Source organism: Aythya marila (assembly GCF_965140915.1).
Source record: "Aythya marila genome assembly, chromosome: 29".
Classification (NCBI taxonomy): domain Eukaryota; kingdom Metazoa; phylum Chordata; class Aves; order Anseriformes; family Anatidae; genus Aythya; species Aythya marila.
In genome coordinates, this window is record NC_139070.1 from 1,374,743 (window position 1) to 1,389,455 (window position 14,713).

Consider the following 14,713-nt stretch of genomic DNA (forward strand, 5'->3'; position numbering starts at 1 on the left):
TAAGCCCGGAGATGGTGTCTCAGCCCTGAAAAGGTTCACTCTTAAGCCATCCCTTCCATGCCTTCAGTCTGAGCGCAGTTATCCGCAGTAGATGCATTTTCTCACTTAAAAAATGAAACAGCCCTGGCCCCCTGTTTTTATCTTCCTTTATAAGGTACGGTAGCAGCCTTTGGGGCTGGGTTGCCCATCGCTAGTTCCTCCTGCCCGCCCTGATGTAACAGCAGCTGTCCTCAGCTGCACGAGCCTTAAAGTTGATAACTCCCCTGATACGCTTTTCTCCATCACTCCAGAGATTATGTGCATTAATTAGAGCATCCCTAATGCTAATAAGCAACGGGGAATAAGTGTTTCCTCAGGACGTGGAAAGTAGTTGGAGTGTTGCCTTAAATGTAGATTTTTCTTTGCAATAGCAACGAAATTACTGAGTTTTGAGGTGCAACTGCGTGCGTTTTGACGGGTGCTGAATGAGGTGGAGTCTTGGTGGCAGCCTTTTCCAGGCAGTGATGGCAGAAGAACCATCCTTTCCCCCATCCTTTCCCTCTCCCCCTTTCGTGCTGGCTGCTGTGCTTCAGATGGCTGCACAAGGCGACAGCACAAAGCTGGCGGTGTGGCCTTCTTTGAGGTAGGCTGATGCAAGCAGGATAATTCCCCTTGTTCAAAGCCTGCTTTCTGTGATAATTAGATAAGTTTGCATGAGAAATTATGCAAAGCATATGGAAAGCAAGCAACTTGTCTGGTCATCTTTTGAAGCGAAGACTTTGAGCTGCCTCTTGGTCTAGGGAAGGGAGCAAACACCGTGTGTCTGATGTAGCTGGTCCAGGAGGACATAGTCCGGTGGGGAAATGATTCACAGGAACACTCCAGAAATAGCTGTTTTCTGGCTTTGACAGACTTCTTCTAGCAAATGACTTACGATACTCTCCCAGCTGACTAGCAGAGCCAGCAGAGGGGACAAAAGCTCACTCCGGTGCAGCTGCTGCATACCAATCAAGTTCAGGTACTGGGGAAAATGCTTTCTTCTGCCTCTCAGACTTCGGTTTGTTGCTCCAAAGCACGAGGACTTGACTTTCTTCCAGTACTACATTTTGAGGTTGTTTTACATCATTCCTGGTCTGACCTGTTCTTCCTGATGCTTTTAGATGCTGGGTAGCTTTGAGTTCTGTCCAAGCACTTGGCATCCTTGGCATTTTTTAGGCACTGAGTTCAGCAGGTCGCTTATTCTGCTGGTTTAGTGGGATGGGGAGTCTGCAAACTCGCTCCTTTGCTCAACGCTTGACCAAAGGAACAGGAGAAAAAGGAGAAAGCAGCTGAGCAGCCCAAGAGCAAACTCACCCTCAAGGGATGGAGCCTGGGAGAAGCAAGTTCTGCGGCCTTCTGCCAGGGGAAAAAGAAGTGATGCAACTTCTAGCAAGTGTTGCCGAATTGCTCTTCAAAATAAACAGGCTGACGCCGGTGAGGGCTGGGGCAGCTGCTCCCAGGGGCAATCGCCTGTCTGCACCTTGCGCTCTTCTGCTGAAGGTGAGGGCTGCAGCTCTGTGCCTCTTCCCATCTCTCCTCCCTGCATCCAGCCCTGCTGGGCCTGGTGGTGGCAGGACAGCCCTGGAGAAGACAGAGGACAATGGAACCAGCTCTCCTGTTGTGCTTGGAGAGCAGCAATTTGCTGCCCGTCATTTTGCTACGAAGCGCTGAGCCAGGAACAGAAACACAGGCAGCTCTGCCTCACTTTTCTCCTGCCAGTCCTCGACTGTCCTCCAAAATCTACTTCGTCCCTTTGTCTTGCCCAGCTCAGAAGTCCTGTCCGTACTGATATCCCCACACGCACTCTCCATGCAACTCCAACGCTGCCTCTGGTACTGAGATTGGTCAATAATCCAGGCAGCAATCTGAAGGAGCTCTCCCCACACCACCTCCAGCTACATCAAAGCCCAGACTGGGTTTTTTTTGGGCAGCCCCTCGCTCCTCTTGCTGAGGAGGGCAGCTGGCACATGCTGTCTCTGCCGCAGAGCCCCCAGGCATCTTGCTGAGACACTCCCCCACCACGCACACACACAATTTGCAAGCATCAATTTCCTCTCCTCTCTCCCTACGCAACTCTACCAGGGATTTCTGCACAAAAAGAAGATGCCACTGACTCTCTTGACCTCTGAACTCAGCTGCCTCCCAGGAGGCAGAGGGCTGGGGCTGAGCCCAGAGAGGAGGGTTTGCAGCTGCCCTTGTGCCCGGAGGGGGGAGACATATGGGGGTGACAGTCAATGAGACAAGGAGAAAGGAGAGGAAATGTGTGTTTTCTTAGCGCCCGGCCTCCCAGCTCCTGGGAACTTTATGGCTCTGGAATATTAAGAGGCAGGAAAGTTAATTAATACCCAGAACAAAGCCAGGGCTGCTTGGCTTCTGGAAGAAGGAAGTAGTGGAGACAGGAAGAAAAAAAATTGGTGTCTTCCCATATAAATTTTCTACGTTTTATCAGCAACTAAAATAGAGATGAAGCTGATATGAGGATGAAGGGTATGATTTTGGGGACCAAAGAAAGAGGCTTTCTGACAAAGGGCAGGAAAGTTTGCTCTGGTGGGAGATGAGCGAGCTGTAGGAACCGCTACCGCTGCCTTATTCAAGCTGGGGACTGAACCTGGGACTTTGCAGAGAACTGTTCATGGTATCGTTCTCTCCATCACTTCTCCAGGAAGTCACCATTTCTCTTACTTGAGCTGAAACTTCTGCTCTCCACATTGCATCCTTCCTCTCCAGGCTGCCCAGCTTCTGCTGCCTCGCCTCTTCCCAGCGCTGGAGCCCAGCATCTGCGCTTTGGGCACCAGCGGCTGCTGCTGGCCGGCATCAAGCTCCCCGCAGATGGCCCTGCTGGGGATGTCATTCCCCTCTTTGCTTGCCCGTGATGGCCAGCATTTGCAGTGGGGTTGGGTTCAGCTCCCAGTTCAGCTATTGCCAGCTTTGACACCTTGCTCAGCATTTAGAGATACCGAGGCATTGTTCTATGCACAGCTTTGAGGTATATTTGGGCAGCCAGACTCTGTTTTCACAAGTGGTAGTGGCTTAGGTGGGGACCAGTGAAGGGAGAGTGGTTAGCCTTAACACCCAGATAAATAGGTAGAGAAAATCTGCCACCCACTTGCTTTGTGAACAAGTTCTACCTCTCTGCCTGACTTTGAAGTTGCTCCAGATCTCTCTGGGGTGGGCCTGAGCCCATCCTTTGCCTACACAGACTGGTCCGTGGACCACTAAAGGGGCTGTGGATGTAACAGAGCCTTTATGTGATGCTGCTACTGTCTAAAGGACACATCTGGAACTGCTAAGGAATCATTTCATACAAGAAGCCAACCTGGGAAAGTGTTTGCTTGGACAAAAATAAGCAGGTGGGAAATGCAAACGAGAACCCTCTGTCTGCACATCCCTCACCCCTTCGTGCAAGGATCACGGGGTGCGGTATGGTGATGGTGGGGGCTGCCTGTCCTTGCCCAGGACACTCAGATGTGGTGGTGGAGGCAGGTGTGCAGCATGATCTGGCTCTAAAGCTCGAGGAAACTGATGCAAAGAGACTGCACGGTCTTTTTTCTTGAGTCTATGAAAGCTGTAAGAGAACCCAGGGGTCCTGTGTCGCTGCCTCGTGTTCTATCCAGCAGCCTGCAGTGACTCTCCAGGGCTTCTGCTGCCACAGTGGTTGACAACTGCTTTCTGTGTTGTACCCACGAGCAGCAGTGAGTCCAGCTGAAGGAGTGAAGGCAGCTTAGCTCAGGACAACCATCACAGCAAGCAGAGGTCGTTGGCTGGTGCCCAGCAGGCATCTGAGTCTAACATGTGTTTAAAATCGGGGTCTGAATGCTACAAATAGCAGTGCCGTTATTGCCAGGCTGGATCATGCCCAGGGTCCATATCTGCTGTTGTCCTTGTCTCTGACAGAGACCAGCAACTGCTGCTCCTGGGAAAGGCACAAAAGCACCTGGAGTGACCTCGCATCCCAGCTCCCAACCGTGCAAGACCTGGGCACCTGATCCCCATGCTCAGTACCGTTGAAGCAGTCCACCCCAGCTCTGCTCAGCCTCGTCCTCTCTCTGTGTGCAGCAAGAAGGCCCAGTCAGATTTTCCTACTGCAAGCCTGGGCCTCTGTCCGTCTGCCTGTCCATCAACCAGCCAGTTGTGTGCATACCTGGAGAAAAATGCTGGGGCTGGAGGAAACGGGAGGTAGTTTGGAGAGATGGTGCTAGGAGGAGATGACGGTGCTAGGAGGAGATTTTGCCACCACCTTCTGTTTAGTGACTCAAGCTTGCTCCTTCACAGCCTGCCCTGTGCTCCTGGGGCCCTGTCCTTTTATCTCCGTGCTTTGTCCAGCCTCTTTCACCTGCCTGTCCAGCCCGTGCGTGGTGCAATTACTCAGAGGAAGCAGGGGATAAGGCAGGGATGGAGGATGCTGCTTAGGACCTACAGCACTGTGCTACCCAGGTGATCTTTCCCCAGCGCCAGCACAGTTCTAGCAGCGAGGTTTCTGGGGCTAATCAAGATCGACATACAAACAGAGCAGCATCTCTGCATCTCGGAGCCAGCAGAAAGGGAGAAGCAGATGGGCTAGAGGAGGCAGGGAGCTGCTGCTAAATGGATTGATGGAGAGGCCTTTAAGAGAGATGGATTGGAGAGGGAGCCGCTGGAGGAAAGGGCCGGGGCGGCCACGCTGCGAATGGGGCAGGGGCCCAGGGAGATGATGGGAAGGGAGAAAGGCCTGCAGATAACAGATGGATGGACACAAAGACTGGAAGGGAAGAGAGGGACAGATGGACAGGCAATAGAGAGAGTCAGGAGAAGAGAGGGATCTGAACGTAATTAGATTGGATCCGATTATGACAGACTCGATTAGAGCAATATTATGATCAGGAGCTTCTGTCGCTATTTGGCTTTTAGGGGGGAACAAAGCCAGAGAGCACGTGTGGAAGGGGGACAAGCAGAGGCAAAGGGAACTGGGAAGGATGAAAGGAAAGGGGCTCCTTGTGAAAGCTGTCAGTGGTGGTGGTGACAGATTGTCTAGTTATCGAGCACCGGGGCCGTCTGTCACCGACCGCTCACAAAACCTGCACTCAATAAAAGCCAGGGAGACAAAGGCGAGGAGAGGAGAGGGGCTATCGGAGCCGAGAGCTTCTGTCACGAGCCAGGCAAGCGTGCCCAGGGCGTGGGGTGTGCTGTGCAGAGCAGGGCCCTGCTGTTATTAGCTGGGCGCATGCACGAGGAAACACGGGGGTGCGCACAAACACGTGTGCTGAGAGGTGCTGGGCTGTGCCCTGCCACCCATGCTCACACGTGCCCTGCAGCCCAAGTTTACACACTCACTTGTGCACACACACCTCGCACGGCCAACCTGCGTGCACCTGCAGTGGTGTGCTCTGCCACGCTCAGCCAAAAAAGGTTTTGAGCCCGGTGTTGGGAGGGCGGCATCACCCCGAGCAATGGCTCCTGTGCTGCTCAGGTGTTCCTGGGGTGCTGCTTCCCACCGAGTGCCTGCGAGGTGCCTGGAGCATCACCCAGCGGTGTCACAGCGTGGTCGGCGAGGCCGTGCACTGACTGCATGGAGCAGCCCGAGCCCTGCAGCAGTTGGTTGTAACGGAGCGCTGCAGCCCAGCCCTCTATGAACCATGCGTGTGCACACCTGGAAGAAGTGTAACGGCACCAAACTGTCACTCCAGGTGCTGGAGGGCCTCTTCTGCAGGGGATGGCTCAAAAACACCAGAAAAGGCTTTGCTGTGAGTGAGCAGCTGGGTCATGGCAGGAGCACAGGGGAGCTCAGCAGAGCTGTCTGAGTTTTGTTCTGCAGAGGGTCCCTGCTGGACGGGCAGGACGTGGTCCCACCATGTGTGTAAAGATGCCAGTCCTCGGGAGCAGAAGAGGACACGTCCCAGCAGCAATGCTCTTTCCAGCATCCATGAGTCGTGGCAGGGATCTCCCTCGCGCTCTCCCACCCTTCGTGCAGCCCCTCTCTGTATAAAAGTCCACAAAACTCTGGCTGGGTCTGCTCCAGCAGCCCAAGGGTTAAAGCTGCCTGTTTTCCCTGACAAGCAGAGGCCAGCGTGGTCCCCGGTGGCTTTGTACAATATGTCGCCTCATCTCCTGCCAAATGCTGCCTCTTGGAGCCTCTTTTCATACCTCGCCGTGCCCTCCCTGCACGCAGCCGGGAGGCCGGGAGCGGCATCCCCCGCGGGGGTCCCCGGCCGTGCCTCCTCCCGCAGCTCATCCCCAAAACCCCTGGCTCGAGGTGGGCAAAGCCCGGAGGGCTCCATCCACTGGGGTGGGAGCCCTCCAGGACCCACCTCGACCTCACCCTGGCAGGTCAAGGCGAAGCTGGCGAGAGGTTTTTGAAAGTTGGCTGCGCTCCCGCTGCCATTCACCAGCTTCGTTTGCTGCTTGAATGCCGTGTTGAAAGGGAGGCCCAGGAATTCGGAGGGAAGGAGGGCTGTCTGCAGGCTCCGGCTTGTGGGCTCCTGCGATTAAGAAACCTGGTTGGTTTTGGTGAGGGATACCAGTTTCTGCCGGTCAGGAAGTTGGGAAATTGAGAAGGGAAGAACAAAGCCACAGGGTCTCTTGTTCTCCCTCCCCCAAATCTCATCGGTTTTTGGCCAGCCTTAGGATACCTGAAGCTCCCGAGTCCTTTCTGAGGAGGCAGGGAAGGAGGCAGCAGCCAAACTCCCGGGGACCACAGCTGCTCACGTGGGCTCTGAGCAAGGGAAGGTCGCAGCGGAGGGGGGAACTTTGGCTTGGATTGCAGGAGAAATGTCTTGAGGTTCTCGCTGTGTCGTCACCCTCCCATGAGACCCGTGGCCATGGCTTCATCTCGGCACGGCGGGGAGGAGCAGCCCTGCTGGTGCTCATCTTGCCCCCCATGAGCCACTGTGAGCACAAGGGCTGCATCCTGCCCGCAGGCACATCTCACGGACAAGGAGCAGCCGAGCTCAGGGACATCCCCAGGTGAAGTCCTCCCTGCCGGCAGCGAAGGGGCCTTTGCGATCTCAGCTCTTATCTGCGGAAGGAGGAAGGCTGGGAGTCAGCTGAGGGCAGAGTTAAGGTGATGGCAGGCTGGGGCGGGGATCATCTGCTGTGCTTGTGTCACTGGGACCATGCAGAGGGCTGTCCTGGCTGATCTCCCCCACCTCAGGGCTGAGCCAGGCAGCCCGTGTCCTTTGCAGGGGCAGGATGCATCTGCCTGAGCCTGGAGAGAAAAACTTGAGTGGGAGCCTGCTGAAAGGAGCAGGAACCTGCCCACTCTCCTGGATGCTGTGGTGGCCACGAGGCCGGCACAGCCTGGGCCTGGCATCCCTGCGGGGAGGCTCCAGCAGCCAGCTTCGCTCCTTCCCTCCCCTCCTCCCCGAGCCCAGCCCGGCAGGATGCCCGGAGCAGCCCAGCATCAGCTGCAGCGAGAGGTGGGGCCCTGCTGGCGTCCTGGCAGGGGGAGAGGAGCTGGCCCTGGGGGTGGGCAGGCGAGACGGAGCAGAGGAGGGAGCAAGAAATAAATGCGAACAGCCCGTCGGGCTCTCGGGGGAGACGGGGGCCCAGGCGGAGCGCTGCCGCGCGTGCGGAGAGAGGAGGGGGACGCAGGGGGATGTGGGGCTGGTGAGTGGTGCCCGTGCCCCTGTGGACGTGCGTGTGCTGCTCGTTTGCACATGCAAGAGGGGTGATTTGCGCGTGTCGCGTGTGAGAAGCGTGCGCTGGGTGCGGGATGTGCGTTGCATCCAGCGCCTTCTCCAGGCGTGCTGCGCCTCGCGCGCGCGTTCGTCTCGGGGCGGATGTGGCTACTGCCACGAGCTCATTAGGCGAATATTGTTTTATAATCGGTGCCATAGCAATGGTGAGGCAGGCTCCTCGCTGCCACCTGATCCCTCTGCCTCGTCCGCCGCACGCCCTGCAAAACTCCGAGACCATCTGCTGATCCGTGCCACGGGCTGGAGCCCGCCCAGGTGCCGATGCCCATCACCTGGGCTTCGCCCGCCGTGCGGGGAGGGGAGGCAGCCCCCGGGGACTGGGAGCAGGGCAAGAATCCAGCACCTGGGGGAGGGATGGAGGGGGTGACGGCGGGATGCTCCAGCAAGCAAACTGCAGGGAGGTCTGGGAGGATGCACACAAGTACATATGTATGTGTGGGAGAGGGGATGCACAGGTTTCTGAGACGGGAGGTTACTGGTAACAAACTAGAGCAGATTTTTTCAAGAGTTGAATGCAATAATCTGAAATCTAGGAAGGGTGAGAGGCAGAGATGGTCTAACCCACAAAAGAGATCACTGCTTTGTGGTTGGCAGTGTTTCGCAGCAGTACCCGTGTGTTCTGGGTACCTCTTCCTTTCACTTTCTTTCTTCTCGCCAAACTTTACTCCAGGTGAGTTTCACAGCAGCTCACAGGCAGCACCTACGGGACGGTTGCTGCTGCTGCTGCTGCTGCTGCTGGAGCCTGTCTGGGAGAGGCTCCCAGCGGCCCAGGCACCCACGGGTGCTCACCTGCCCCACGTGCAGACCCACAGCCGGGTGATGCACGCTCCCAGCTGCTTGCACGCGGACACACGTGTGTACCAGCAGTGCACGGACACGCAGCCTGCCTCGCACACGCACCCACACCATGGAGAGCTGCGCCGTCGGTCCCGCTGCTTCTGCAGCCGCCTCTCCTCGTCCCAGCCCGGCGCAGAGCCTCGCCTGCCCATCGCTCTCTTTCCACGCTCGCTCCCCATCTCTCCATTTCTCCTTTATGAAATATGCATGGAGAACAGATGTCGCCTTCTCCCGGAGCACCCCCACCCTCCTCCCTCCCTCCCTCCCAGCCCACCACCTCCATCCACCCTCCAGGACCACATCCAACCTCCACCTCCCTCCTCTCCCGGGGGCTCCAACCTCCCGCACAGCCAATGGCATCCCCCTCTCTTGGCTTTAATATTTATGAGGGGGGGAGCACCGGAGCGGCCAATGAGGCTGCCGGGGTCGGACCCGGCGTGCGAGGCTGGGGTGTATATATAGCGTGCGGGGCACATGCCTCCTCGGGGTGTCCATCTCAACGCGCGGTGGCCCGCCGGCGTTCCTGCCCAAGGGGTGAGATGCCAGGGCCCCGAGGCCACCGGGGCTCCCCCTGAGCCCCGGCTCCGTCCCGCCGAGCAGGACACCAACTTTCCACCTCCTCGATGGACGGATGAGCCAAGCGGCTCCTGGCTCCCTGGATTATTTGAGCTTCTGGAAGGGAAAAGCTGGAGCCCGGGAATGGTCGGCGGCTTGGGGGTAAGGGGCCTCTCCTCGGGGTGGGATAGCAACGTGCCCGGCCGCTGCTGGGGGCTTTGATGATGCTGAAATGCGAGTGGGATAGGCGGGGAGGTGCAGGGACAGCGGTGTTACGTGCTCCAGGTGCTCTCGGAAAGGTTGCCTGCGCTTTGGGGCCACCTTTAAGGCACGAGCACGCACTCGTGTCCTTCGCTTCGGGCTTGGCGGTGACCTGGGGCATTCTGTTCAGAAACAAGGGAAGGAGCCCCTGCTCGAATGGCCTGAAAGTGGGCTCCTAGGCACAGCCTGCATCCTCTTTGCGTGGCCAGGGAGTCTTCAGAAATTGTCACACCGCTGGTCTGGAGTGCAAAGGAAAGGGAAAGGGGGGAGAGCAAGGGGCTGGGGAGCTTTGCTTCCCCTCAAAGCCATCCCTGGGGCTTTGCTGGAGGCAGGGCTGGGACAGGCAGGGGTTTACAGGAGGTTCTTGCAGCAGATGGCTTTAGGAAGGTGGCAGTTTATGGTTCATCCAAAGGAAAGAGCCCCTCAGAGCGCACGTTTCAGAGGAAAGCTTCTTGAGGCTGGACTAACCCTGCAAAGAAGGAGCAGGGTAAGGAGTACTGGGGTCCAGTCCTGAAACTTGTCCTGCTGACATCTTCCTGCGACCAAGAGCAGAGAGAGGCCCCGGGCAGGACTCCTGATAACCCCTAAAATTCACTCACAAGGATGCTGAGACGGTGACAGCAACACATCCCACAGCCCTCTGCACCAGCACGCTGCCGTGCGGGGCTCGGGCTGGTCCTGAGCCTGCTCCCCATCCGTCTGCTCGAGGAGAGGAGGTTTTGCAGCCTGTCCTCCCCCAGGGATGGCAGTGACAGTGTCACAGGAGGCTGAGGGGAGGCTGGGGCTGGAGGCTATCGTTCCTCTCCTCCCCTGCCCCGTGTTGATGGGGCCGGGGCGCAGCGCAGCAGCTTCGCGCCACGGGGCAGCCCCGGGCTGGATGCGGCAGCACAAGAGGAGAGCGGACCCCTTGAATTCAGGGCAGCAGCACTGGGATAACGGGGGCAGAAGAGGTCACGAGCGTGGCCCCAGGAGCAAGGGGGAGTGTTTAAAGAGGAGCTGCACGCCTGAGCAGCACCCTGGGTGTCCGCACGCTGACTCCTCACCGCACCCCAGGTCCGGCACCGGGCGCAGGGCTGCTGTGGCACGTGTCCGGCCCCAGAGCCAATGTCCCCCCTTCTCCCAGCCCCGCTGCAGCTTCCCCAGAGCTCAGGCTCGTGGCTGGAGCTGCAGCAGCTGGGAGCAATGCTCCAGGGAGCCATAAAATGAGTAGGAATGGTGTGACCATGCAGAAGCACGGCCGTGGTGACAAGGTGGCCACGCAGAGCAGTGGCAGAAGGGATGCTCAGCTCGGGTACGACTTGCTTTGAGCTGCTTGCACCCTGACACGCTGCTCCCAAGCATCCAGCAGGGAGGGATAGAGGATGAGGAAGGAGGTCCCGGCTCTGCGGGAAGGGGACAAGAGAAACAAGGGGCTGGGGAAACGAAAGCAAGATGGGAACAGAGGAGGTTGAACGGGGTGCAGGAGGCACGGCCGTCGTACGCAGCTACAGCAGCTGTGGCTGATGTGGAAACTTCAGGTGTGTCTGTGTGGGTCCGGCTTCGCTGTCCGCAGGCAGAGCAAGTCAAACACGAAGCCAAATTCAGGCTCACCCTAAGGACAGCGTAGTTTATGTCATGCTGAAAGCCTTGAGGATATATCCCGAGAGCCACCTTTCTATCAGCCCTTACTTAAAGCAGCTCCTTCCGTCTTCTCTAGGCTAAGGGCTTCACGGGGATAACTTTTTGTTCAGGGTTTTGGTGCTTTACTTGTGCTGCCACACTGTCCTGTGTTCCAGAAAAGAAAAAAAAAAAAAGGAAAAAAAAGTCCAGCGTTTTTTTTTTTTAGTGAAATCTGAATATTCCAGTGTGTGTAGATGCCTGGTGGGGCAAATATATGAGCCTGGGTGTAAATTACTGTGCGTAAATGGATGTGGGATTCTCACAGAGGAGTTTTTGACTGGGACCACTAGCGGGTATGTGCTGGGATGTGTGTGTGGAAGCACACAGGAACAGCCACGTATATTGTATGTTAGTGTGGGGACAGGGGGACCGTGCAGTCCCTCCCGTGCTTGCTTAGGGGGTTCCTTGTGCTTCCTGGGCAGCGTTTCTGTAAATGCACATCAAGGCTCTGTCCATCAGCCGCCTTTTAAAATGGGATGTGGGCTATTTCTCCCCAGTCATCGCCTGTCCATATTCGTTTAGGTTCCATTTCTCAGTCATATGGCTCATTACAAGCTTGTCAGGCCTGAGCGATGTAATATGTTGTACATCTCTGCCTGGCTGCCTTCCCAGCCCCGCTGCCGTCTCTTTGCGCAGCAGCGTTTCCCCTTCCGAAGTTTATTCCCCAGCCTGTCCCCTGCCCGGGGACAATGTCCGTGCGGCAATCCCTTATCTCTCCCCGTGCTAGGGCTCAGGGTCCCCAGGCTTCAGCGCCGAGTAGCGGAGGCAGCAGGCAGGGGAGAGGGGCGAGGACAGGAGGCAGCCTTCCCGGCCGGCGGCACGGCGTCCCGGAGGGAGCGGGCAGCCAGCTTCTATTTGGACACATCAAGCAAAGCAGCTGTGTTGGGTTCCATATGTCTGGGGTGCCAGGATCCATGACATACGGGCTCATTTAGTATACAATAAGCCCCCCTTCCCCTCGCCCCCGCAGTCTGTTTTTCCCCTTCACTCATCCACCACCTGTCATCTCTCCGGAGAGCCAGGAGAGGCGGCTTCCACCTTCTCCCCGCGCCGCTCCGCGGGCTCCTTCTCCACCACCGGAGCCCCATCCCAGCCCAACGGGGACAGGTTTTCCCCCAGCCACCACCGCAGGGCAGCCGGAGCAAACCATCACGCATCCAGCATCCCCTTTCCATCCTGCCCAGCGGCTCTGAGAGCCCCTCTGCTTCTTTTTTTTCCAGAGCGCGCCGGAGGAGCTCGGCTCTGACACCTGACAGCTCCAAGCCTGGGTCCTGCCACGGCTGCACGGCGGAGCCCCCGGTCTCTGTGCATCTGCACGGTGCCAGCACCGAGGATATTTATTTATTTATCGCGTTTCTATGCATCCTGCCCTTTTATCCACGTGGTTTATTGTTGAAGTCGTCGCCCACCCAGCGAGGAAAAGGGAAAAATTTTGAAATTCCCTTGCAGGGACGGTGTGTGATGAGGAGGAGGAGGAGGAGAATAAGCAGGGGTTCGCTGTGAGCCGGGGCCCTCGTTCAGGCGGAGTGGCTTTGCTCCGACGTGGTGCCCGCGTCAGTCTGTCCTGCAGTGCCTCCTGCCCGAAGCGTCCGTCCGTCTGCCCGCCCGCCTCTCCTCTGCGAAGATGATGCTCAACTCGGACCAGACGGAGATCGACCTGCCCCCGACGCACTCCGAGTCCGAGTCCGTCTTCAGCGACTGCGGCCGCGCGGGCAGCGTGGAGGAGGCCGGCGGCGTCGGGTTGTGCGCCCCGTCCCGCATGGCCGAGCAGGGTGAGGCCGTGAAGAAAGACCTGCAGCACCTGAGCCGCGAGGAGCGCCGGCGCCGGCGGCGTGCCACGGCCAAATACCGGACAGCCCACGCCACGCGGGAGCGCATCCGCGTCGAGGCCTTCAACATGGCCTTCGCCGAGCTGCGGAAGCTGCTGCCCACCCTGCCGCCGGACAAGAAGCTCTCCAAGATCGAGATCCTCCGCCTGGCCATCTGCTACATCTCCTACCTGAACCACGTGTTGGACGTCTGAGCCGCTCAGCCTGCGTCCGTCCGTCCGTCCATCTGTCTGCCACATCTCCTACCTGGACGTGTGCTGGGCATCTGAGCCAAGTGCTCAAGTCCGTCTGTCCGTCTGCGACCTGCGCCACATGTTGGGCATCCAAAATGCTGTGCCTGCATCCACCCATCTGTCCAAATGGACTGAGTCCCTGTCCGCCCGCTCTGCCCCCTCCCTGAACTATGGTCTGTATTCCCCCACCGCCAAGCCCACCTCCGTCTGTCTGTCTGTCCTGAGCCAGGCTGGCTGTTCGGTCCATCGGCCGTCCGTCTGTCCTGCTGGATCTGCTGCCTCAAGGCCGTGCTGGCCGTGTGCGCTCCCAGCTTCTGTCCGTCCTCCTGCTGCACATCCCGCTGAAAGCACTGATGGGATCCTGAGCCTGCATCCATCCTTCTGTCCACCACATCCACTGCCTGACCCACAGCAGGAGCCTCCAAGCCCAAGTTTCTCTGCGTCACCTCTTTTATACCAGCCACAAACCAGACCCGTGCAGCCCCAAGCAGCTCTGGGGGTTTGTCCATCTGTCCATCTGCACTTTTGGCCACAGGGCAGCCACCAGCACGGCTGCTCGAGGCTCTGGGGCTTTTGCTGCAGTTCTGCTCCTAGCATCATGCTGGGCACCTGAGGGTCTGCACGGGGACCTTGCTGCCACCCCAACCCGCTCTGCCCAGCAGCATCCACGGGCACAAAGCAGCTCCTCAGGGTTTGTCCTGGCCTGTCAGGAAGCACAGGGCACGCTGCTCCATCACGAGGTGCCCAGAGCCACGCTGTCCCAGATCCCATCGCAGTGGAGCTGCCTCCACCCGGGGCCTGGCCAAGCTCCTCCACTGCACATCTGCCCCAAAACCTCCTGCTTTGGGAGCTTAAAACCCCAAACCCGTGCATCCCCGGCTTTGCTGCCCTGGGATCTGGTGCAAAATGAGCGTGGATCCCCCCTGGCCCTTTACTCGCCCTCTTTGCACCAACATCCACGACCACCCAGAGCAATCTTCACTGTCCCCCCCAGCATTTCCTCTGCCTCCCCTATTTTTGTTTTAATAGTTAATTTTGCACTGGCAGCAGCAAGAGCACAAGCAGAGCCCTGCAGGGACCAGGACCAAGCCGAATCCCCCCAGCACACACAAAGGCAGCGCTCTGCTGGCTGCAGGACAGGCAGGGGCCAGGCCCTCAGCGTGGGACCGGGGAGATGGAGTTGGAGGGCTGGAGGGGAAATGTTCTTGGCGAGGGTTGGTGTCCTGCAAACACCATGGGGGCAGCCAAGCAGGGATTCCTCCTCCTCCCTCCCCACTGTCTGTCTGTCCTGCTGTCCGCTCCCCACAGCCCCTGCCCTCCTGGTGTCCCACACTCTGCTTTTTGCCCTCCTGAGATGGTCACGGCCATCCGAGCCCCAGCTCAGGAGCTCGCCAGCCTCCCAGCTCCATCCCTCTCCTGTCACCACCATCAGCCCCCACCATCACCTCGCTCCGGACCTCATCTCCCCGCTCCCTGCAGAGGCAGGGGACCTGCCACTACCTCCGTGCCACCAGGTACCTCCCTGTCACCAGGGACCTCCGTGCCACCAGGATGTGCCAGGGGCTGTGGCATCCCCGAGGGCTGGAGCAGGGCCCCATCACCACAGCGCTCAGCGGCCGAGCAGAGCAGAGCAGGGCAGCCCACCCTTCCC

The 14,713-nt window shown here is 58.3% G+C and overlaps 1 protein-coding gene across 1 annotated transcript; it reads left to right on the plus strand.

Annotated features, from left to right (window-relative positions):
- Positions 1-12,624: 12,624 nt before the first annotated feature.
- Positions 12,625-13,023, plus strand: NHLH1 (nescient helix-loop-helix 1; the record flags this gene model as incomplete). Its single annotated transcript, XM_082781187.1, has 1 exon — positions 12,625-13,023. One exon carries the CDS (start codon positions 12,625-12,627, stop codon positions 13,021-13,023), a length of 399 nt encoding a protein of 132 aa, XP_082637313.1.
- Between the last annotated feature and the right edge of the window lie 1,690 nt (positions 13,024-14,713).